Raw genomic sequence first — 24,855 nt, 5'->3', positions numbered from 1 at the left:
GCCCTTCAACGGGATGTCACGTTTGAGAAGGAACGCTAAGTTTGAAAGAGAGAACAAAACTATTGTTCTGCTAGTACGGCTTCTAAATCAGCTTCCAAAGATGCTGGACCAGCTTGCTCCAAAAATGATCATCACAGTGAAGCTATGGCTATGAACTTGTTCCCTCAGGAGAGGGCAAAAGAAAAGGCAAGCGTTCCTGAAATCCAGGACAAATGTCATGATGAAAGAGAAGACCCACTTTTCCTACCACCTGTCCGAACAGAAGGCGGAGAGATGAGTCGTGATAAGGAGGATAAAGTGGCCATTAAGATAAACGAAGATCTGGATAAATGGCCTTTGATAATGGAGGAGTTTTGCACGTAATGTATGGAGGAAGTGATACCAGACACCTCTGTGTTCTTGGGGAACCAGGGTGCAGTATCCAGCCGGACTCATGAAAGACACCCCCGACCCCCCAGCCTCTGCTTAAACCAAAACCCATCAGAAGAAGAAAACTTGCAGAGAGCAGTGAAGGGCGTTGGGAGACACACCTAGACCCCTCCTGACAAGGGTGACAAGATTAAGACATCTCCATTTGCATACAGAATGGAGAGCAGAGACAACTCCCCTCGCCTCATCTGCATGAAAGATGGGACAGGAAGACATCTCAATTTATATACAGAATGGAGAACAAAGAACCACACTGAATTCTGGGACCAGAAAAAGCAGGGAAGCATTGCATCCTGGGAATCTCTGCTCCAGATGCCAATGAACCTATGTCTGCACACACCCAGCTCAGCAATTATCAGACCAATTCTAGTAATGAATCCTTAATTGATATCCAAATACTGAAGCAGCCTAGTTGCATTGTGAGCTCCCTGGAAGAAAACACCACACATAGCCAAGAGTGATCAGCTCCTATTGTCTAGCCTAAAGAAAACCCTTGAGTCATCAGTTTACCTATAAACAAATCTAGCGTTCTCCCTTCAACCATTGTATTTTCCCTACAAAAATCCCTACTCACCCTCTAGTCAGGGTTCTGATGCTTAGATCCACACTATGCATCAGTTCCACTGGAACTCCATCTCCTGAATGATCGTGCTGGGGGCTCTGCCTGTCTCCAGCATTCAGAACCCTCAGCTACCACCATCATCTGGGAACCCCGACCAGTTCAAGCCTCATGGAGTGGGTGAGACCCCCCTCTTTCTCTGTCTCTCTGTTTTCCTTTCTACCTTAGGTATTAACCTTAAATAATGTATGGTTATGTTGGTTTAGTCCTCCTGGTGTAGTTATCACTATTATTCAATAAATAACTTTTATGGTTAACTTGGTTGCTTATCTCTCTCTTGCTAAACTTTACTCGTTTGTGTTTTTAGCTTCCCCCATTCACTCTACAGCAACGCTTCTTTTACCTAAGCTCAAGATCCCTGTAGCGCCCAAAATACTGTGGGGTTTGCTCATCGAGTAGGTTACTGCCAGTACAATTGTGTTGGGGGAGTGGGGATAGGGACGTGCTGAATTTGGGACGCATAAGGGTAACAGCTTGACAGTGCTGATTGACCCGGTCCGCTCAGACTTGCTCTGTTAATGTACGTGTGGGTGGGTGGGTATTTATCCGGTTCTGGGGCAGGAGTAACCCAGCCCTAGGGACCCTAGATTCTGCAGGATAGCTCCATTGGGAGGGGACTTGCAGCAGGGAGAAGTAGAGCTCCATATGAAAACACAAGTGACACAAGCAGTACATTGACGGGATTACAGAACCCCTTCCCCAGAGGAGTAACCCAAATAAATGAGCATACCCCAAATAATGGGCACATCTGGTAACAGAAGGTCGGCTCTATTTTTGAACTGCATCCTGGAGGGAAGTTTTAAGGCTTGTTGTGACAATTAAGCTTCTTGCTGAATGTGGTTTAGCATTTAGAGGAAAGAGGGACATTATCGGCTCTCCTGAAAATGGAAATTATCGAGGTATTCTTGAAGCTTTCGCCCAAATATGATCTGTGTCTACGTGAGTGAGTGAAACGCTATGGAAACATCCCACTTGTTGAAAACAATCTGTGATGAGTTCATTGAGCCAATGGGATGTAAGGTTTTGGAATTCATTGTAAGTGAAGTCAAAGAAGCCAAATACTACTCTTTGATCACAGGTTCAACTCCTGCTATCACTCACATTGAACAGTTATCTGTCATTTTCCGATACAGCTTACACGGTGCCAGATATGAACGTCTTGTTGGGTTTATACCCATCAAAAGCCACACGGCAAAGTCACTCTTCCAGCCCGTGGAGTCTTTATTGGACACAAACAACACCGCTATTGAAAACTGCAGAGGTCAATCCAATGATAATGCAAGTTACATTATGGAAAATATGAAGGTCTTCAAGCTCAGATCAGAAGACTAAATCCACTAGTTGGGTACGTGCCACACACAGCTCATTCTCTGAATGTAGTTGGAACGTGTAGCATTGATGCTTGCATGGAAGCCATAAACTTTCTCTGTTTTGTTCAGAAACTAAATATTGTTTTTTTTTGCAGCATCGCCCAGGCGATGACAGCATCTGTGCAAGAAGCTTACCAAGAGTGACCAAGCAACTCTCCTTGTCCTGAAAACCCTGCCAGATACGAACTGGTCCTGTCAGACTGAATCTTGTAAAGCGTGAGGACATTCAATGTTGTTTCAAAGAACAATGGACAACGCTGAGGAAAACAGTGGAACTCAAAGGGAAGCGCAACCATCTGCACCTTATGAGTACCCTATGGAATGGGATATTAGAAAGGTTGGACAAAACAAGCCTAAGGATTCAAAAGCCAGGCCTGGGTCTTGTCATTGCTGTTCATTTGCTGCCTTCCTTGCAAGAATTCGCCACCAGCTTCCAATCTCAGTTTGACTATTTTGCGATGCAAGCGAAAAGAATTGGGAAGTGAAGGTGATGAGTCCTTCATGAAAACCACAAATGCACTGTAAACGCAAGTACTTCCAGATGGCAAAAGTGAGGACGGAGGAAATCGGAAGCTGAGTGCTTTTCTCCTCTCCTCCACAAGCTAAGCTGGGAACTGAAAAGAAGAAGTGAATGTTATGCTGAACTGTCATGCATGCCAGCTCTGCTCGACGCTTACCCAAATGATCTAGAACAGGGGTTGGAACCTTTCAGAAGTGGTGTGCCGAGTCTTCATTTATTCACTCTAATTTAAGGTTTCACGTGCCAGTAATACATTTTAACGTTTTTAGAAAGTCTCTTTCTATAAGTCTATAATTTAGAACTAAACTATTGTTGTATGTAAAGTAAATAAGGTTTTTAAAATGTTTAAGAAGCTTCATTTAAAATGCAGAGCCCCCCGGACCGGTGGCCAGGACCCGGGCAGTGTGAGTGCCACTGAAAATCAGCTTGCGTGCCACCTTCGGCACACGTGTCATAGGTCGCTTACCCCGATCTAGAACCTCAGCTTGTCCACAAAATGGAGCAGTTTTCAGCGTTTGTAAGATACTGTGATGTGCAGGATGAGTATGCTCCTGAAATCATCACATTTTTGCACGACCAAGGCCTGAGTAACGTCTTCCCGCCGGTTTGCATCATGTTGAGGCTGTATTGGGCTGTGCCCGTTGCCAGCTGCGGAGCAGAGCGAGCGTTCTCGAGCTCGCCTTAATAGAAAATCGTCTTCCGCCAACGACGGCAGAAGCAAAGCCCAGAGCTCTCGCTGTGGTGCCAGCGGAAGGGGATGTATTTCGTATGCTGCCATTGAGGGTACAATCGCTGAATTTTGCAGCACTTAAAGCTCGCAAGATGCCAGTTGAAATGTTCGGCCTTTCATTTGACTCGCATTGTTCTATGTTTATCCAGGTGATACGTACCCTGCTCCGCATCTTCGCTTTTCATTCTGTGTCGCGACCGGGTGGGCTTTTCTCCGGGGCCGTCTCAGTGTCCCCTCCTTTTCCAAAGTTCTCTCCCCACTTGGGAACCGTACTCCAGCTTTCCTGGGTTCTCTGCTGTGGGGGTCTCCCACTTCAGGGGACGTTCAGTCTCTGAAGCTCCTTATAAAGGTCTGATTAATAGACCCTGGGTGTCCTGTGGTGATGAGCTTACCCTGGATTTCCTACGTCCATGTGGGCAGCAGAAGCTTGTCAGCTGTTCCCTCTCTCCGCTCTGTAGCAAGAGAAAGCTACCTTTCCTCTTTGCTGCCGTCCCGTCTGTGCCAAGCTCCCCTTCTAACCTTGCTGCCTCGGGCCCTGCAGCTGGGGGGGGGGGGGGGGGGCATCCAATAGCACCTGAGGCCAGAGGATCTCCTGAACCTTGCCCAGATCGGGGTGGGGGCATGTCCCATCCAGCCCTTATTCAGTCCTGTACAGGACTTGTTGAGTGCCTCCAAAAACCGTTAGCCGTGGGCCTCCAATCTCATCAATCCAGCCTTGCTCTCCCCAGGGGGACCAATAGGAGGCAGCAAACCCGCCCCCTCTCAGTAGGCCCCTTCCTCAGTGCCCAGCTAGAGATCCCTCAGCCATTGCCTGGCACCCCTGGGAGAGCCCAGGCGGAGGGGTGGGAGGGTCAGACCTGCATGTTGGTGAGGATGAGGAGGATGCCGCCAATGGAGAGCAGACACATAGCCGGGAAAAGGATCAGCGCCGTAGCTGCAGGGGACACACAAGCACCGCATGTCAGGGAGCGGCACACCACAGACACCACACACACCAAGGCACTGGGCACGCACACAGACAGCGAGTGCAACACACACACACAGGGACATACATTATCGGGCTGCTTACCAAGCCCCAGTGTGTGTAACACACACACATGCACAATCATGAGACATAACAATTCCTAGCGAGTGTAGCACACACACACACATCCGGCCTCATAACAAACCCCAGTGAATGTATACACACACACACACACACACACACACACACAGAGTCAGGTCTCATAAAAAGATGCAGCATAACACACACACAAAATTAGGCCTCATAACAAGCCCCAGAGAGTGTTACACACAAACACACCCTGTCAGGCCTCATAACAAGCCCCAGCATGTGTCACACGCACACAAAATTGGGCCTCATAACAAGCCCCAGTGAGTGTCACACCCACACATACACACACACACACACCCTGTTGGGCCCTGTAACAAGCCCCAGCAAGTGTTACACACACACACACACATCCTGTGGGGCCTTGTAACAAGCCCCAGCGAATGTCACACACACACAGATACACCTGTCAGGCCTTGTAACAAGCCCCAGTGAGTGTCACACACACACACACACACACCCCTTATGGGGCCTTGTAACAAGCCCCAGCGAATGTCACACACACACACACACACACACACACACACACACACACACACATACATACCCTGTTGGGCCCTGTAACAAGCCCCAGCAAGTGTCTCTCACACACACACACACACACACACACACACACACACACCCTGTGGGGCCTTGTAACAACCCCCAGTGAATGTCACACACACACACACAGAGGTAGGTGCCCAGCCACACTCGCCCACAGGGGTCTCCAAGCCATGGTGGATCAGGACTGGCTCTCTCTGTCCAGCAGGAGGCAGAGCTGCGCCCAGTCACAAACGGAGGCAGAGTTCCCAGACCAGTGGGGGCGCTTCTGCACGGAAGGGCTGGGTCCCCCCAGTGCTGCCATGAGGGGCAGAGCCCAGCCCTGCTTCGTGCCCCAACCCCAGCTCAGGCCATCAGGAGGGGCCCTTCCCCGTCGCACCCACAGGCAGAGGCCTCACCTGCCGTGGAGAAGGCAATAAGCAGTGTGCCGCCAGTGTAGAGGGATCTGAAACACACAGACACAGGGCCATGCTGGGGGAGCAACCGAGGGTGGGGGTTGCTGTGGCTTCTGTCCCACGTGGGGGAGCTGCAGCTCCCATCGCAGCTTCAGGGGTGGGGGGAGCAAGGGAGGGGCTAGCTGAAGGCAGCGGTGGGGTAGACAGTGGAGGAGCTAGACACTTGGGGTGCAAGGGGGGTAGAGAGGGGGAGTGGAAGGAAGGAGGAGGACGGGAAGGGGGTGATGGTGGGGGAGGGATGCAGGGGAAGTCAGGGAGGGAGAGGGAGGAGGAGAGGGGGCAGTGAAGGATGGGGGACAGAGGCAGGATTTAACCCCACTGTCAAGGTGGTGGAGGGCAGGAGACAGGGCTGGGAGGAGGGCCCAAGCCGACCAGGAGCTGCAGACCGGATGCCGCAAACACTGGTTGCACCCCGGGGAATGCTGGGAGCAGTAAGAGCGGGTTGGGGGCGCACGGCAAGGCACGCTGGCGGAAGGGGTGGAACAGGTGACACTGCATGGCGGCTGGGGCAGAGCTGGGTTGGGGGCAGGGGGCTACTGGTTGGTGTTGGCAGCCAGGGCACAAATGGGCATAACATGGTCCTGGACACTGGGGCTCGGGCCAGCCAGCTTGTCTGCACTGGGAGACTGACCCCAGTACTGCACCGCTCTAAAGAGTGAAGAACCGGGTCCCCCAGGGAGTTACCCCGGTCTAAAGACAGCACCAGGATTAGAATGGTATAGCCTGACTGGTTTATACACCTGGGCAGACCTGCCCTCAGTTAGTGCCCTTCCTGGATGGGATAGATAGATGGATGGGGTGCATGAAGACAGGTGGATGGATAGATGGAGTGTATGTAGATCGATCGATCAATGAGGCTATGTCGATGGATGGATGGATGGATTGGGTGTATGTGGATGGATGGATAGATGTATGGCTGGGGTGTATATGGGTGGATGGATGGATGGATGGATGGATGGATGGATGGATGGGGTGTATGTGGATGGATGGATGGATGGATGGATGGATGGATGGATGGATGGATGGATGGGGTGTATGTAGATCGATGGATCAATCGATGGATGGATGGATGGATGGATGGATGGATGGATGGGGTGTATGTGGATGGATGGATGGATGGATGGATGGGGTGTATGTAGATCGATCGATCAATCGATGGATGGATGGATGGATGGATGGATGGATGGATGGATGGATGGATGGATGGGGTGTATGTAGATCGATCGATCAATCGATGGAGGGTATGTCGATGGATGGATGGATGGATGGATGGATGGATGGATGGATGGATGGATGGATGGGGTGTATGTAGATCCATCGATCAATCGATGGAGGGTAAGTCGATGGATGGATGGATGGATGGATGGATAGGGTGTATGTAGATCCATCGATCAATCGATGGAGGGTATGTCGATGGATGGATGGATGGATGGATGGATGGATGGATGGATGGGGTGTATGTAGATCGATCGATCAATCGATGGAGGGTATGTCGATGGATGGATGGATGGATGGATGGATGGATGGGGTGTATGTAGATCCATCGATCAATCGATGGAGGGTATGTCGATGGATGGATGGAGTGTATATCAATAGATGGCTGTATGGATGGGGTGTATGTCAATAGAGCGATGGATAGACAGATAGCTGCCTGCATTCTTTCACCTCTCGGCGCGGATCAAGACCTCGGGTGGGCAAAGGCACATGTCAGAGGCCCAAGCAGTGGGTGGCTAACCTTAGCCCTGTGGCTGGGGCCAGATCCTGAGGAAGGGGCTGGCTGAACGCTGCCAAGCACAGGGGGAGTGGATGAGCCCTGGTGGGGGCAGGTGGCAGTTGGAGCCTTTTGCGTGGAGCCCAGTGGGTCCAGTTAGTGCCAGTATCCCCCACCCCATAGCCCGAGCCCCCTCCCCAGCCCAGGCATCAGGCCTTTGCTTTGACTGCTCTGGGCTGTGGGGCTGGCCCACGGCGTCCTGGTGAGGGAGCTCAGCTGAGCGGGAGGCACTGGAGCTGCAGAGGTCCCAGCCGAGCCCTGGAAGCTGCAGCAAGGACGGGTGAGGGAACAGCTTGTGGGAAGCAAGCAGCGAGCACTTCCTTCCGGGCGCTTGTGCAACCACAGCAGTAGCCTGCTGGTCACGCTCTGGGGTGCAGGGGAGTTAGCACCAGCGCCCCCAGGCCCAGCCACAAACAGGATCTGTGGACTCAGTCCCTGGCCATTAGCAGATACTAACTCAGCCAAGGAGAAACGTGCCCTGGAGCCCTAAGGAGAAGGGACAGCTGGCAACCACCGGTCCCAGCTTTGGGGGGGCTGTGCTGGGGGGGCTGGCCCGGTGAAGGGGGGGGGTGTGCTGGGGGGCGTGGTCTGAGGGGCTGGCTGCTACAGGCACTGATCCGTGGGCCCAGGCAGGGCGGTGCCAGGGGGAGGCGGATGGGCTCACTGGATAACTTGGGCCAGGCGTGGGTCCTGCTTGGCGTCCCTGATTTTCACCGCATTGCGGGGAGAGTGAGGAAGAGAAACAACCAAAGAAAGAAAGAGTGGGGAGGGATGGGGGATCCTGTCCCGGGGGACCTTCTCCCCTCCCCGCGACTCCATGGGGTCCCACACACACACACTAGCCAGACCCATGGAGATGAGGCCTGGCTCCAGGGGGGAGAGCGTCCCATCCCCCACCCCTGGGTCCCCAGGGATCCTAGGGGAGGGGTTGCGGAGGGGATGCAGTTCAAGGGAGAGATCCAAGAGGAGGGTCTCAGTGGAGGGGAGTAAGGGTAGCAGTGGGGGTGGGGCAGGGGCCCAGCGGGAGGGGCCCACGGGGTGGATCCCTGGGACCCCCCGCTCCCACACTCACATGGCCAGCAAGCGGGCTGGCACGGTGCCAAAGCGGTCAAAGATGTAGCCGGTGGGGAAGGTCATGAAGTTGTTCATGAAGGAGCCGACGGTGAAGACGAGTGACAGCTGCTCATCCTGCGCCCGGCAGTCTGGGGAGAGCATGGCCTGAGACACTGAACTGACCAACCCACCCCAACAGCTCCCACATGCCCCTCACGGACTCCGACACCCCCACAGACCCCCCCCACCTGGATCCCAACACCCATACGGGACCCCAACACGGATTCACCCCCAGACACAGACCCCCTGCCCTGACACCCCATCCCCTCCCATACACACGGCCCCAGCCCCTATACCCTCTCCTCACCCCACCCACGGCCCAAGAGGGTGTCTAGGGGAAATGGGTGGCACTGGGCCGGGGGGGGAGAGCTCAAGGTCGGGAACCAGAAAGGGAAGGAACCTTAATTTAAGGATATGCAAATGAGACAATGCATAGTCCTGCATATGCAAATAGGGGTGTTGCATTATTTGCATATCCTCGTCAGCCTTCTGGCCCTGGTGCAGCACCTGAGATGGGGACATACCCCTATCCCCCGGCCCCTGCCTCGCTGCTCCTTCTCCCTCCAGCACCGCCCACTCCCCTGCAGCGCTCCCCACTGCCACTCTAGTGCTGCCCCCGCCGTACCTGGGCCCTGCGTGCCATTGCCCGTGCCGTTAGCCGCCGGCACACACAGCTCCTCGAAGTAGTGCATGTCCTTGAGCACGTACACCAACGAGGCCCAGCCGAAGATGACGCCAGCAAAGCACATGCATTCCAGCAGGCCCGAGAGCAATGTGCCCAGCCGCTTGGCCAGTCCTGCGCCCTGCTCCTCCATGGCGCCCTGCCCGCTTCCCTTCTGCTCCTGGGAGAGTCCCTTTCTGAGCCTGGAACCACAAAGAGACACCGCTTTGCAGAGAGAGCCCATGCCCGGTGCTGAGATGCAGCTGCTTCTGGGGAAGGGGGTGGACCAGATATTAATACAGGGTTCCCCCACCCAACACTGAGATGCAGCTGCCTTGGGGGGAAACCTATATCCTAATATGGAGGCTAGGAAAGAAGTTGGTAAAGTACAGGCGAGGAACAGTCAAATGTAAGCATCCCATTTAAACACAACACATGGAGGCAAGCAACTGCGTATAGACAACATGCACAAGTGCTTATACACAGATGCTCGACATCTCAATACTAAGCTGGGTGAAGCTGAGTGCCTGGCATTAAAGGAGGATATTGATGTCACAGACAGCACAGAAACTCGATGGAATGAGGATAATCAATGGGGCACAGAAATGCCAGGGTACGAAATATACAGGAATGAGAGAGCACGTCGTGCTGGTGGGGGAGTACCACTGTATGGGAAAGAAAGCACCAAGTCAAATAAAGTAAAAATCTTAAATGAATCAAACAGTTCTATAGAATCTCTATGGCTAGAATCTCCGTGCTTGAACAAGGAGAGTACAGCAGTCGGGATATACTACCGACCATATGACTGTGAAATGCTCTGGGACATCAGGGAGGCTAAAATAACAGAAAACCCAATAATAACGGGGGATTTCAACTTTCCCCATATTGACTGGGTACGTGTCACCCAGGACAGGATGCAGAGATAAATTTATAGACATCATAAATAACAGCTTCTTGGAACAGCTAATCCTGGAACCCACAAGGGGAAAGAGGAATCTTGATTTAGTCCTAGGTAGCACACAGAATCTGACCTCAGGGGTGAATACAGCTGAACCACTTGGTAATAGCGACTATAACGTGGTTAAATTTAACAGCCTTGTAGGGGGAAAAATACCAAAAAACCCACCACACTCATACGTAACTTTACAAAGGGGACCTAGAAAAATGAGGATGGTAGTTAGATGGAAATTAAAAAGAGCAGCACCAAGGGTAAAACGCCTCCAAGCAGCGTGGAGATATTTACTAACGCCATCCTAGAGGCTCAAACAAAACGCACCCCCCACCTCCAAAAAGATGGTAGGAGGGCTAAACAGCGGAGTAATGGAAACTTCTAGAGGCAAAAGTAAGGAGCATAAACTTTGGCAAATAAAATGTGAAAGTCTAACAAGACGGGCCAAAAAAGGATTTAAGAAGCAAATTGCTATAGATGCAACAACTAACAGTAAAAAGTTTTAAGTCCACCGGAAGCAGGAAGCCTGCCAAATCAGTGGGGCCACTGGACAACAGAGGTGTTCAAGGAGCACTCAAGGAAGACAAGGCCGTTGCAGAGACGCTAAATGAATTCTCTGCATCAGCCTTCACTGCAGGGGATGTGAGGGAGATTCCCTCACCTGGGCCATGCTGTTTAGGTGACAAATCTCAGGAACTGCCCCAAATTGAGATGTCAATAGAGAAGATTTTGGAACAAATTGATAAATTAAAAAGTAATAGCCCCGGGACCAGATGGGATTCACCCAAGAGTGCTGAAGGAGCGTAAATATGAAACTGCAGAACTCCTAACTGTGGTATGTAACCTACTGCTTAAATCGTCCTCGGTACCAGCTCACTGGAGGAGAGCTAATGTAACACTGATTTTTAAAAAGGGCTCCAGAGCAGTCCTGGCAATTACGGGCCACTAAGCCTAACTTCAGTACCAGGGTAATTGGTTGAAACTTTAGTAAAGAACAGAATTACCAGACACAGAGACGAACACAATTTGTTGGGGAAGAGTCAACACGGCTTTTGTAAAGGGAAATCATGGCTCACCAATGTATTACAATCATTTGAGGGGGTTAGCAAACACGTGGGAAAGGGTGACCCAGGCAATATAAAGTGTATGTGAATTTCAGATAACCTATGATAAGGTAACCATGGACTAAGAGGGAAGGTCCCCTCATGGATCAGTAACTGGCTCATAGATAGGAAACAAAGGGGACAAATAAATGGACAGTTTTCACAATGGACAGAGGTAAATAGCAGGGTCCCCCAAAGGTCTTCACTGGGACCAGTTCTGTTCAACATATTCATAAATGCTCTGGAAAGGGAGTGAACAGTGAAGTGGCAAAGTTTGCAGATGCTACAAAATGATTCAAGATAGTTCCATCCAACACTGACTGTGAAGAGTTACAAAGGGATCTCACAAAACTGGGTGACTGGACAACAAAATAACAGATGAAATTCAACGTTGATAAGTGCAAAGTAATGCACATTGGAAAATGTAACCCCACCTATATGTACAACATGATGGGGTCTAAATTAGCTGTTACCACCCAAGAAAGAGATCTTGGGAGTCATCATGGATAGTTCTCTGAAAATGTCCACTCAGTGCACAGCAAGGATCAAAAAGGCTAACAGAATGTTAGGAACTCTTAGGAAAGGGATAGATAATAGGACAGAAAATATCATAATGCCTCTGTATAACCCAGGGTGTGCTCACACCTTGAATCCTGTGTCCAGTTCTTGTGGCCCTATCTCAAAAGGAATACGTGGAACTGGCAAAGGTTCAAGGAAGGGCAACAAAGATGATCATGGCTATAGAACAGCTTCCATACAAGGAGAGCCTAAAAAGACTGGGGCTGTTTGGCTTAGAAGAGACGACTCAGAGGGGATATGAGAGAGGTCTATAAAATCATGAATGGTGCAGATAAAGTGAACAGAGAAGTGTTAATTACCCCTTCACACATACAAAAACCGGGGTCACCCAGTGAAATTATTAGGCAACAGTGTGACTCTGTACCTCAGGGGAACACCCGACACCCCCATGTTCATCTTTATAAAATGGTTGTGTGGGATCCAATGCAAAGTGTGTTATGATGAGTGTCTTCAAAAGGCTTGTGATGCACAGAACATGGTCATTATAGTGATGTTATAGTAATTGTTACAGTGATGTTATAGGTTATAATTTCATGTATATAGTTATAAGGCTGAAAATGTGTCCTCATGGCTTAAAGCAAGCCCAGGTAAAAACTCTCCAAGAACAGAGGGGCAGTTCACACCTCATCAGGGCAGGTATGGGACAAACCCAGCCCAGCCTCAGGAACAAAGGATGCTGGCCTAGACAGCAACAAAAGAATCTGTTGGACTCTTGAGTGAGTCGCCCCCCTTCCTTTGGCCAGTTTGGGACTGCGATGAGGTAATGCTCAACTGACTCTGAAGGGGGTCGGGGGCAAAGCCAAGAGGGAAGAAAGAACATGATAAAAGGGAGAGACATTTGCCATTCTCTCTCTCTTCCACCTACATCTACAGTCACCACACCAAGTGACTGAAGCGCTGATCAAAGGGGAGAGCCTGGCTGAAGGGCAACCAGCCAGCCTGTGGCGAGAAGCATCTAAGTTTGTAAGGGCATTGAAAGTGTTAGCTTAGAATGCGTTTTGCTTTTATTTCATTTGACCAAATCTGACTTGTTATATTTTGACTTATAATCGCTTAAAATTTATTTTTATAGTTAATAAATCTGTCTGTTTATTCTACCGGAAGCAGTGCGTTTGGTTTGAAGTGTCTCAGAGACTCCACTTGGGATAACAAGCCTGGTACATATCAATTTCTTTGTTAAATTGACGAACTCATATAAGCTTGCAGCGTCCAGTGGGCATAACTGGACGCTGCAAGACAGAGGTTCCTAGGGTTGTGTCTGGGACTGGAGATATTGGCTAGTGTCATTCGGTTGCACAATCCAGGGAGCACTTTACATGCCAGAGGCTGTGTGTGAACAGCCCAGGAGTGGGGGTTCTCACAGCAGAGCAGGGCAAGGCTGGCTCCCAGAGTCAAGGATTGGAGTGACCTAGCAGATCACCAGTCCAAATAACACCAGTGGGGAATGTCACAAACAGGTTTAATAAAAACAAGAGGCAGGACCTTTTCATGCAATGCACAACTAACCTGTGGGATGCAGTGAAGGCCAAAAGTATACCTGCCTTCCGAAAAGAATGGCTAAGTTCACAGAGGATAGATCCATCAATGGCTATAAGCCAAGATGGTCAGGAACGCCAGCCCATGCTCTTGGTGTCCCTAAACTTCTGACTGCCAGAAGCTAGGTGTGGAAAACAGGGGTGGATCACTCAGTCTTTGCTCCTTTCTGTACAATCCCCCTGCAGCTCTGGCACGGGCCACTGTCAGAGACAGGACACTGGCAATATGGACCATGGTCTGACCCAGTGTGTCACAGCTCTTATGTTCTTATGGAGCGTAGCAGCTGTTTACAGATGGATCCACCACCCAACATTGAGATGCTGCTACCACTGGGGTGGAATGCAGCAGCTCTTTGTAGATGACTCTCTCGACCAGTGCTGAGATATGGCTGTCTATGGGGTGAGTAGTAGCAGTTGTTTATCAGCCACACCACATCACCTCGCAGGGATCCCTCACCGAGCACTGCAAAGCAGCCACCTCTGGGGTGGGGTGTAGCAGCTGCTTATACAGAGATCCTTTACCCATCACTGCAGAGAGACCACGCCGGGGGTGGGGTACAGCAGCTGTTTATGCAGGGGTTCCTTCCCCAGTGCAGCGGTGCAGCTACCTCTGGGGTGGGATGCAGAAGCTGCACTGAAACAGCGCACAAGAGCTTAAGGCTGGATGTATCCAGCTGGAACCACAGGGAAACTGAGTGTGGCAAATTAGAATTAACCCTGTGGGAAACAGGCCAGTGCATGGGGGGAGGTCTTGTGAACAATGCCACTGGATCCTCCATGCCCTTGGAAAGTTCAGGAGACCTTGGTAGCATTGGGATTAGCACTGTGTGAGGACAGCACCCCCCACTGAGCCCCTGACCCGCTCCCTGCAGCACAGCGCCCCCTAGCGCTCAGGTCTGCACTGACTCTGAGGGAAGTGCGCCCTCTACCGAACCATTTGGGTTTCTCCCAGTCCCCATCCCAGACCTCCCCGCACTTAGTGGGAGGCCTGTGGGGGTCAGAGCGAGTGTCACTTCCCTGGCAGGGACGGCTGCATTAGCTGCCACCTGCACAGAGCCAGGGGACTCAGTAGGGGACATGTGCTGAGCTCAGCGCAGATGAAGGGGGAGGTGGGGAAAATGTGGGACATGGACCAGGGAACCAATAAAAGCCTCCCCCTCCATCTCCCATGCTCCTCCACCCTCCTTCTCTCTGTGCTTCTTTGCCCAGCCTGGGCTATGTTGGGGCTCTGGCACTGTGCCCAGGCTGAGGGGGAGCCCGTCGGGTTACTCCCTGCCCCCTCAGGTACTGGCAAGGACAATCCTCTCAGCAGGATTTTAATGCTGAGCTAGGAAGGATGCAGGGGTCACTCGGGGACAGGGCCACAGGAAGTGATTTATGGCATCCCCAAGGGACCGGCTCCCACGGGGCGCTGCAGGCCTGGAGCCCCTTGGCAGGGTGACCCGGACTCAGCACTCCAGGACCCCAGTGGGATTGTAGAGACAGAGCTGGGGGTTAGAGGCAGAACAACCCAGGGTCTATATCACTAGCCTGCTGCGGGATCTAGTCCTGCCTCTGCTGGGTGACTGTGGGCAAGTCACTGCCCTGCTCTGTGCCTCGGTTTCCCCATCTGCCTTGGCTATTTGGAGTGTGAGCTCTTTGGGGCAGGGCCTGACTCACTGTGTCTGTGCAGCACCTGGCACAATGGGACTCTGATCTCTGGGTGCTACTGAAATAGAAACAGCAGCCAAGTGGCGGATGCCCTCAGAGCCCAACAAATTGTTCCCACTGAATCGTTTACTCTGAGCATTTCCATCAGCCCCAGTCACAGGGATCCGTCTGCAGGGCTGTGACCAGGAGACTGGTGGGAATCCAGGCAGGGCCACCCACACAGTGCAGTTTGTGATCCCCGCTTGGGAGCTCATGTGATGTAGCGACGCGGCACGAACACAGCGATCGCCAGCGCCATGAGGACAGGGCCCATCTGGAAACCAGCTGTTAGTGCCAGCAGAGCCCCTGGGCTGTGTAAAGGGACCAGGAGCAGGGCGGGGCTGGAATGTGCTTCCAAAGTGCCAGGGAGAGGGGTCTCAGGATGCCCTGTTACCCACCCACCCATCGCCTCACCCTCTTTCTATCCCATATGCACCCGCTAGCCTTCCACCCTTCTGTTCGTCTACTGCATCCGCACCTTCCAACCCCACACTCTGCACCTGTCCAGTACTCACCCTCTGTCTATCCATCCAGCCCCATACACCCCCTCTTTCTTCCCATCTATCTCCCTCCCTTCATATGAGGCTCATCACCACACTGTCTGACCACAGTATATACACCGGGGGTAGGAAGAGGCAGGTGTATTCTATAGATAGATAGATAGAGAGATAGATAGATAGAGAGAGAGATAGATAGATAGATAGATAGATAGATAGATAGATAGATAGAGGGGGTGTATGGGGATAGATAGATAGATAGATAGATAGATAGATAGATAGATAGATAGATAGAGGGGGTGTATGGGGATAGATAGATAGATAGATAGATAGATAGATAGATGATGGGGTGTATGGGGATAGATAGATAGATAGATAGATAGATAGATAGATAGATAGAGGGGGTGTATGGGGATAGATAGATAGATAGATAGATGATGGGGTGTATGGGGATAGATAGATAGATAGATAGATAGATAGATAGATAGATAGATAGATAGATAGATGATGGGGTGTATGGGGATAGATAGATAGATAGATAGATAGATAGATAGATAGATAGATAGATAGATGATGGGGTGTATGGGGATAGATAGATAGATAGATAGATAGATAGATGGGGTGTATGGGGATAGATAGATAGATAGATAGATAGATAGATAGATAGATAGAGGGGGTGTATGGAGATAGATAGATAGATAGATAGATAGATAGATAGATAGATAGATAGATAGATAGATGGGGTATATGGGGATAGATAGATAGATAGATAGATAGATAGATAGATAGATAGATAGATAGATAGATAGATAGAGGGGGTGTATGGGGATAGATAGATAGATAGATAGATAGATAGATAGATAGATAGATAGATAGATAGATAGATGATGGGGTGTATGGGGATAGATAGATAGATAGATAGATAGATAGATAGATAGATAGATAGATAGATAGATGTCCCAGCCCCTAGGTGACAGCCTTCCCCAGCTCTGGCCTCTAGACTGGGGGTGCACGGGTGACTCACTAATGGCACGTTGCTGTACTGAAGCCTGTTCCTCTCAGCTGTGGGTGGTGGGAAATGTTATAAATAATCATCTGCATTTCTACGGCAGCGCCACATGCCACTCGCCAGGCGCTCCCCCCTCCCCCATGCATGTAGCCACATCCCCTGGGGATGTGCCTGCTCCCCAACTCCCCGAAGGGGAAACTGAGGCACAACCAAAGGCTGTCTCACTCCAGGCTACACACCCTGGAGTAAAGGCCAGATTCCCCTCAGCCCTGACCCCCATGCACCCTGTGTGAGTTGTCATGCATATGTGTGACACAACTGCCATGCAGCCTGTGTGAGATGTCACATATGAGTGTGATACAACTGCCATGCAGTGGGTGTGTGGTGTCATGCAAGTGTCAGACACGCATGCCACGCAGTGCCTGTCAGGTGTCACACATGACTGCCCTGCAGCATGTGAGATGTCACATGTGTGTGATACGACTGACATGCAGTGTGTGTGTGAGGTGTCACACATGTGCAATGAGACCCTATGTAGCATGTGTGCGACACAACAGCTGTGCAGTGTGTGTGCAACATGCCACATGGATGTGTGTGACATGACAACCAGGCAGTGTGTGTGACATACCCCCTTGCAGTATGTGCAATACAACCCTATGACATGTGTATGTGCAATGTCACACGCATGTGTAACATGACAACTGTGCAGCCTGTGTGTGACACAACAGCTGTGCAAAGTGTGTGGAGATAGATAGATAGATAAATAGATAGATAGATAGATCCTATCTATCAAGGGTCAGGATGGATTCTCCATCACTGACAATTTTTCAACCAAGAGGGGCTGGTTTCTAATGATTTGGGTGCAGGTCTCTGGCCTGTGTAGTCCAGGTCAGACTAGATGATCACAACGGTCCCGCCTGGCTTTGGAATCTGTGTGTGTAACACAACAGCCACGTACAGTGCCTGACACCAACCCATACGTGTGACATGTCGCTTGTGTAACCCGACCTCTCTGCAGCATGTGCGCCCGGGATTCTTCGCTTGCTGTCACCACCAGGGCCCCTGCTTTGCCCCAGGGTGAATGCCCACCCAACTTGCAGCCCCCAGCTTCCCCTGCAAGGAGCAGCCCTCCGCCCTGGTACAGCCCAAGAGACACAGCATGCATTGCCCTGGGGGAGGAATGGCAGTGTCGGGACCAGCTGGCTGCCAACCCCCCATTCCCTACGTGGGTCACTAGGCATCACTGCTCTCTGCCCTTGCACATGCTCCGAGCTAGACAGGGGCATCCTCCCCACTTCCCAGGGAGTCTGAGTTCCCACACATGGGGCAGGGACATGACCAACTGCCCCGTCCCCATCTGCCCTGGCTGGGGCACAGCAGCCCAGGGGTGGGGGCTGGGAGGGTGATGGCACCAAGGCGCTGACCAAGGCCTGTGGCCTGGCTGCCCTGCTCCACCTGCAACCCAGCCCTCCCTTGGTGTCTCTCCCACTTACCTGCTCACCTACCAACTCCATACATACCCCTCCAGCTATCCATCCATCTGCAACACCCCATCTATCCATCCATCCAGACATCCATCCATCCACCCACAACACTCCATCCATCCATCTGCAACACCCCATCTACCCATCCACAACACCCCATCTATCCATCCATCCATCCACCCACAACACCCCAGCTATCCATCTTTCCATCTGCAACACCCCAGCTATCCATCCATCCATCTGCAACACCCCATCTACCCATCCGCAACACCTCATCCATCTGCAACACCCCATCCATCCATCCATCCATCCCCATCCATCCGCAACACCCCATCTACCCATCTAACCATCAATCCATCCACAACACCCCATCTATCCATCCATCTATCCACCCACAACACCCCAGTTATCCAGCTATCCATCCGCAACACGCCATCTATCCATCCATCCGCAACACCCCATCTACCCATCCGCAACACCCCATCCATTCATCCATCTATCCACCCACAATACCCCAGTTATCCAGCTATCCATCTGCAACACCCCATCTATCCATCCATCCGCAAACCCCATCTATCCATCCTTCTGCAACATCCCATCTACCCATCCATCCATCCATAACATCCCATCTACCTATCCTTCTGCAACACTTCATCTACCCATCCATCTGCAACACCCCATCTACCCATCCCTCCATCCGCATACACACACATATCTATCTGCATACACCCCCCTATCGAACTATCTGCATGCACCCATCTATCTATCGGCAGATATCTCTATCAATCTATCTGCATACACCCTATCTATCTATCTCATGCACACCCTTTTCTTTCTTTCTTTCTTTCTTTCTTTCTTTCTTTCTTTCTTTCTTTCTTTCTTTCTTTCTTTATCTGGGAACCTCCTGAGCAGTAATGCCTCTCCCTCTCTCCCCCTTTATCTCCCCATGCCCTTCCCCCACTGGCTGAGTCACTCATCCTTAACAGCAGCCAGAGCCACCCACCCTCCCCCTACATCGCTCACGATGCATCTGTTTTCTCTTAGGCTATGTCTACACTAGCACTTTCGTCCGTAAAACGTTGTCACTCAGGGGTGTGAAAAAACACCCCCCTGACCGACATACGTTTCACCGGCAAAAGCACTGGTGTGGACAGCGCTGTGTCGGCGGGACATAGCTACCGCCGCTTGTTGGCGTTGGTTTAATTATGCCGGCAGGAGACTCTCTCCAACGGGCGTAGAGCGGCTACACGGCAGCCGTTACGTGGCGCAGCTGCTGCGGTCTAGCGGTGCCGCGGGAAGATCCGTAGTGTAGACATAGCCTGAGCCACGTCACCAGCTACGTATTTCCAAAGCCCCCCACACCCCTGCCCCTCCCCGCGTCCACCCAGCCCTGTGTTGTGCCCCAGGTGCCTGGCTGGGCACTTGCGAGATCTGGGGTGGAGGATGTCAGGCAATGGGGCAGCAGTGCCAGAGGGACACAGCCTACCTGACCCCTGCACAACCAGCAGCCCCCTCCTCTGCTCTTGCCCCTCCTCCCGCAAATCTCCGGCAGGCTCAGTGGGGGGGTGGGCCCCTCACAGAGCAGGTGGATGGGGAGACTCACCGTGGGTCACCAGCTCAGGAGCGGGGCTATCAACAGCATGAGAGCGCAACCAAGAAACTCCAGGGCACGCCCTCTCCTTCCTCCCCGCTCTGTCCCTCTCCCCAGCTCCACCCCTGCCTCTGCCCCCTTCCAGGAAACAGACGTTGGAATGAGCACTCACTGCTCGCACGCACACATGCTCATGCATGCACACAACATGCACACACAGCACACACACACACACATTTGTATGTGCACACACAGCACACACATACATACACCCAGCATGTACACGCATACACTCCACTCATCCATGCGCACACACGCACATACTTGCTGCATGCACACGCGCTCACACACATACATACACCCAGCATGTACACGCATACACACCACTCATCCATGCGCACACACGCACATACATGCTGCATGCACACGCGCTCACACACATACATACACCCAGCATGTACACGCATACACGCCACTCATCCATGCGCACACAGGCACATACATGCTGCATGCACACGCGCTCACACACGCGCTCACACACACGCACACACTGTTGCAGATCTCTGCAATCCCCACCCCCACCTTCACCCCCAATGCCCAGTTGCTCTCAGGGGCTGGCACAGGGGCTGGCACAGGGATTGTCCCTTTTGCGTGTCATGACATTGTATCAGTCACGGCCCACTGAGCTGCCTCTTCTTGCATGGCCATCGGGTGCCAAAAAGTCCTCAGCACCGGCCTTGTTCGCCCTGGCTAGGGCTGACAAGAGCAAGCCGGGCAGGGCACCGCAGTCTATAGCAATGATCCCCGGCTGTAAAGCCTAGTGGCAAACACGGGGTTTGGGGAGGGGAACCCAGATCCACCCGGATCCACTGGGTCCTGACCAGGGCTTCATTTGTGCCAGGGCTTGGCAGTGCTGAGACCCAGCACCTCTGGGCTTGGCACTTCGCAGCCCTGGCACCTCTGGGCTTGGCACTTCGCAGCCCTGGCACCTCTGGGCCTGGCACTTCACAGCCCCGGCACCTCTGGGCTTGGCAGTGCTGAGACCCAGCACCTCTGGGCCTGGCACTTCGCAGCCCCGGCACCTCTGGGCCTGGCACTTCACAGCCTGGGCACCTCTGGGCCTGGCACCTCGCAGCCCCGGCACCTCTGGGCCTGGCACCTCGCAGCCTGGGCGTCTCTGGGCCTGGCACTTCGCAGCCCCGGCACCTCTGGGCTTGGCACTTCACAGCCTGGGCACCTCTGGGCCTGGCACTTCGCAGCCCCGGCACCTCTGGGCCTGGCACTTCGCAGCCCGGCACCTCTGGGCTTGGCACTTCGCAGCCTGGGCACCTCTGGGCCTGGCACTTCGCAGCCCAGGCACCTCTGGGCCTGGCACTTCACAGCCTGGGCACCTCTGGGCCTGGCACTTCGCAGCCCCGGCACCTCTGGGCTTGGCACTTCGCAGCCTGGGCACCTCTGGGCCTGGCACTTCGCAGCCCCGGCACCTCTGGGCTTGGCACTTCACAGCCCCGGCACCTCTGGGCTTGGCACTTCACAGCCTGGGCACCTCTGGGCCTGGCACTTCGCAGCCCTGGCACCTCTGGGCTTGGCACTTCACAGCCTGGGCACCTCTGGGCCTGGCACTTCGCAGCCCGGCACCTCTGGGCTTGGCACTTCACAGCCTGGGCACCTCTGGGCCTGGCACTTCGCAGCCCGGGCACCTCTGGGCCTGGCACTTCACAGCCTGGGCACCTCTGGGCCTGGCACTTCGCAGCCCTGGCACCTCTGGGCTTGGCACTTCGCAGCCTGGGCACCTCTGGGCTTGGCACTTCACAGCCCAGGCATCTCTGGGCTTGGCACTTCGCAGCCCAGGCACCTCTGGGCTTGGCACTTCGCAGCCCAGGCATCTCTGGGCTTGGCACTTCACAGCCCTGGCACCTCTGGGCTTGCTGTGGCAGTTATGAAAGTAAAAAAATTGCTTGAGGCCCAGCATCTAATTGCTTAAGCCCCAGCACCTCTTTAATTACAAATGAAGCACTGGTTCCGACTCAGGGTCCCGTAACCTCCTTATTAAGTATTCACGTGTCAGCTCCCACTGCATTCTCTGGGTCACTTCTTACCCTTCAGCCTCCCACAGGTTTGTCTTCCCTGGGCAGCGGCTTGGCGTCTCCGTCGGGCTCCATAGCTGGCGGATCCTCTGAGGGGTAGTCTAGGATATCCCCCTCGGCAGTCTGGAGAGCTGACAGTGCTTCAGCAGGGGCCTGCGGCATGTCCAACCTCCTCCTCAGCCAGCCCCCCCTGAACTGACCAGTTGCCTTTTATTTGTTCCCTCCACCAGGAGCACGCACAGCAGGGACGAGAAGGCGTGGCCTCCTCTGCCCAAAGTGATTTGTTACTGACCAGTGCTGGGTTTATACACCCTGTCGCACATCCGCCCCCTCAAGTGAGGGCCCAGTGTCACCCCCTCTCACTCAGGAGAAGCAGTCAGCATTCACATGAGCCCTACCCAGACGATGAAGGACCTAGAACTTGTAGGTCTGGAGGGAGAGGTACCCCCTCATAACCTTGGCGTTGGTGTCCTTTGTGGAGTGAATGCACCAAAGGGTGCATGGTCGGTGATGAGTTGGAAAGGGCTCCCCGGCAGGTAATACCATAGGGCTTCAACTGCCTGCTTGACTGCCAGGGCCTCTTTTTCTATTGTAGAATATTTCGTTTCACGGGGGACTAACTTCCTGCTTAAGTAAAGTATGGGGTGTGCCTCCCCATCCGCTAACGGGATGGAACAGGATTGGTTCCTGACTCAACTGGCCCTTTAGGACCTAGAAGGCCTGTTCACACTCCTTTAACCACTGTACTTTTCATGGCCGGGAGTTTTTCATCATATCTGTAAGGGGCGCAGCTAGGGTGGCGAACTCGGGCACAAAGTGCCTGTAGTAGCCAGTCAGCCAGAGGAACCACTTCACCTGCCTCGTGGTCGTGGGCAGTCTCTCAGGACTTGGATCTTATCCACAAGCAGATGTAACTGACCCCGTCCCACCATGTACCCTAGTTATGTCAGCTCCCTTTGCCCGGTGACGTTTAGCTGGGTTCGCAGTTAGCCCGGCTTCCCCGAGTGTTTGCAGCACTGCGGTGAGGTGTCGCAGATGATCTTCCCAGCTGGTACTGTAAATCACGATATCAGCAACATACGCTGCTGTGTACTGGCTATGAGGTTGCAGCAGCTGGTCCGTTAGCTATTGGAAGGTTGCTGCCGTCCCATGGAGTCCGAACGGCATGGTTATAAACTGGAAAAGGAGTGGCAAAGGCTGTTTTTTCCCTGTGATGTTGGGGTCAGGAGAATTTGCCAGTATCCCTTGGTCCAGTTCAGCATGGATATAAAGTCCCTGGGGGTCTGAGCAGCTTGGGGCATTGGGTAAGCATCGAAGTGCAAGACAGCACCAACTTTCCGAAAGTCGATGCAGAATCTCATTGACCCAAATACAGTGGGGCTCCTCCACTCCCTTCAAGTCTCTTCTATAACCCCCAGGGCTCCTCTTGGATGACTACCCACATCTTCTTGTGTATTGGCTGATGATGGTCTTCGACCCTCTGCCCTGGGCTGGTGGCTATGGGATGGGATGTTAGGTTCGTGCATCCAGGGCAGGACGATAGCATGGCTGGAAAGGATTGGACCAGCTGTCGCATCTACTACTGCTGCTCTCCACTGAGATCACGTATGATTGACACGGGAGTCAGATCAGATGAGCCTAATGTTATTGGTGCCAATTCTGGTTCGGAGGGGTAGGGGGCAGTCAACAAACCCTCTTGGGCCTTCCAGGGGTTAACATGGTACGTGCAGGTCTCTCATTAATGCAACTGGACTTCATAGTGTGATGTTATTGATGTGAACTGGGACCGTATAGATCATTGGTGCAACCAAGGTCCTGTAGTGGTACCAAATCTTGTAGAAAGGGGGTCAAATAAGGTGTCTAAGACAAGATTATGGTTTGCTGGTTATGATTATGCTGTGTATCAATTTTGTATTTCAAGTTATAAGTATTGGCTCTATAGTGTCGGTATTTCAAACTTGTGCTATGCTTCTGGGTGACACCCCAGACAGTGTGACATCAGCACTGCCTAGCCTGCTTGATGGCCCATTAAAGACCATCAGCTATACAACTGACCCAATGAAAGAAGACAGATACACCTTGTGACTCAGCAAGGCATGCAGGGACATGCCTATGGACAGAACTCTAAGATTTTTTCTATGCCATGTGCTGGAGAGCTTGTCTTTGGGACAAAGAAAGAAAGGCCACATGACAAGAGACTATAAAAGGCTGCTGCAGCTCCTCCATCTTGTCTTCAATGCTGCTTCTGACCTCTGGAGGGACTTTGCTACAAACGGAAGCTCTGAACAAAGGGCTGATGACCCATCCCAGCTGCAGATGTTCCAGAGACTTGATTTGAACCTGCAATTTATTCCATCACTGCCACAAGCCTGAACCAAGAACTTTGCCATTACTGTATGTAACTGATTCCATGTAACCAATTCTAACTCTCCTTTATATTTCTTTCTTTTTATGAATAAACCTTTAGATTTTAGATTCCAAAGGACCGACAACCGCGTGATTTGTGGGTAAGATTTAACTTGTATATTGACCTGGGTCTGGGGCTTGGTCCTTTGGGATCGGGAGAACCTCTTTTTTCTTTTACTGTGATATTGGTTTTCATAACCATTCATCCCCATAACGAGTGGCACTGGTGGTGATACTGAGAAACTGGAGTGTCTAAGGGAATTACATGTGTGACTTATGGTTAGCCAGTGGGGTGAGACCGAAGTCTTCTCTGTTTGGCTGGTTTGGTTTGCCTTGGTGTGCAAAGGAACCCCAGCCTTGGGCTGTAACTGCCCTGCTCTAAGGAATTTGTCCTAAATTAGTACTCTCAGTTGGGTCCCGCCAGAGGCAGCATCGTTACAGTGGCGTAGTCGTGCCAGGATCCACAGAACCAGGTCAATTAAGCTTTGGGTCAGAACCCCGCGCTGTCCAAATTTGAATGTTGGTATTGAGCGTTTGGCTGGTTAAAGAGCAGTTGCAATGGGTGAGCAAAGAGCGTATGAGGGCCTTGACAAAAAAGCCCTGG

General features: G+C 52.3%; 1 protein-coding gene across 5 annotated transcripts in view; it reads right to left on the bottom strand.

Annotated features, from left to right (window-relative positions):
* Window positions 1-24,855, bottom strand: part of SLC43A3 (solute carrier family 43 member 3) — a 57,406-nt gene that overhangs the window by 10,086 nt on the left and 22,465 nt on the right. For 4 of the 5 annotated variants that reach the window (XM_054028053.1, XM_054028050.1, XM_054028052.1 and 1 more), the window contains exons 2-5: window positions 9,287-9,525; window positions 8,621-8,750; window positions 5,721-5,767; window positions 4,526-4,602 (exon numbers count right to left, since the gene is read on the bottom strand). In XM_054028053.1, the coding sequence (XP_053884028.1) occupies window positions 4,526-4,602; window positions 5,721-5,767; window positions 8,621-8,750; window positions 9,287-9,476 (444 nt within the window). In that variant the 5' untranslated portion in view covers window positions 9,477-9,525. Of the gene's footprint in view, window positions 1-4,525; window positions 4,603-5,720; window positions 5,768-8,620; window positions 8,751-9,286; window positions 9,526-19,770; window positions 19,839-24,855 lie in introns of those variants that run through there. The other variant, XM_054028054.1, reaches the window with a different exon arrangement.

Source organism: Malaclemys terrapin, chromosome 4 (genome assembly GCF_027887155.1).
Source record: "Malaclemys terrapin pileata isolate rMalTer1 chromosome 4, rMalTer1.hap1, whole genome shotgun sequence".
Lineage (NCBI taxonomy): Eukaryota > Metazoa > Chordata > Testudines > Emydidae > Malaclemys > Malaclemys terrapin.
Note: the sequence above shows the minus strand (reverse complement) of the source record. Positions and strands in the feature narration are given on the sequence as shown.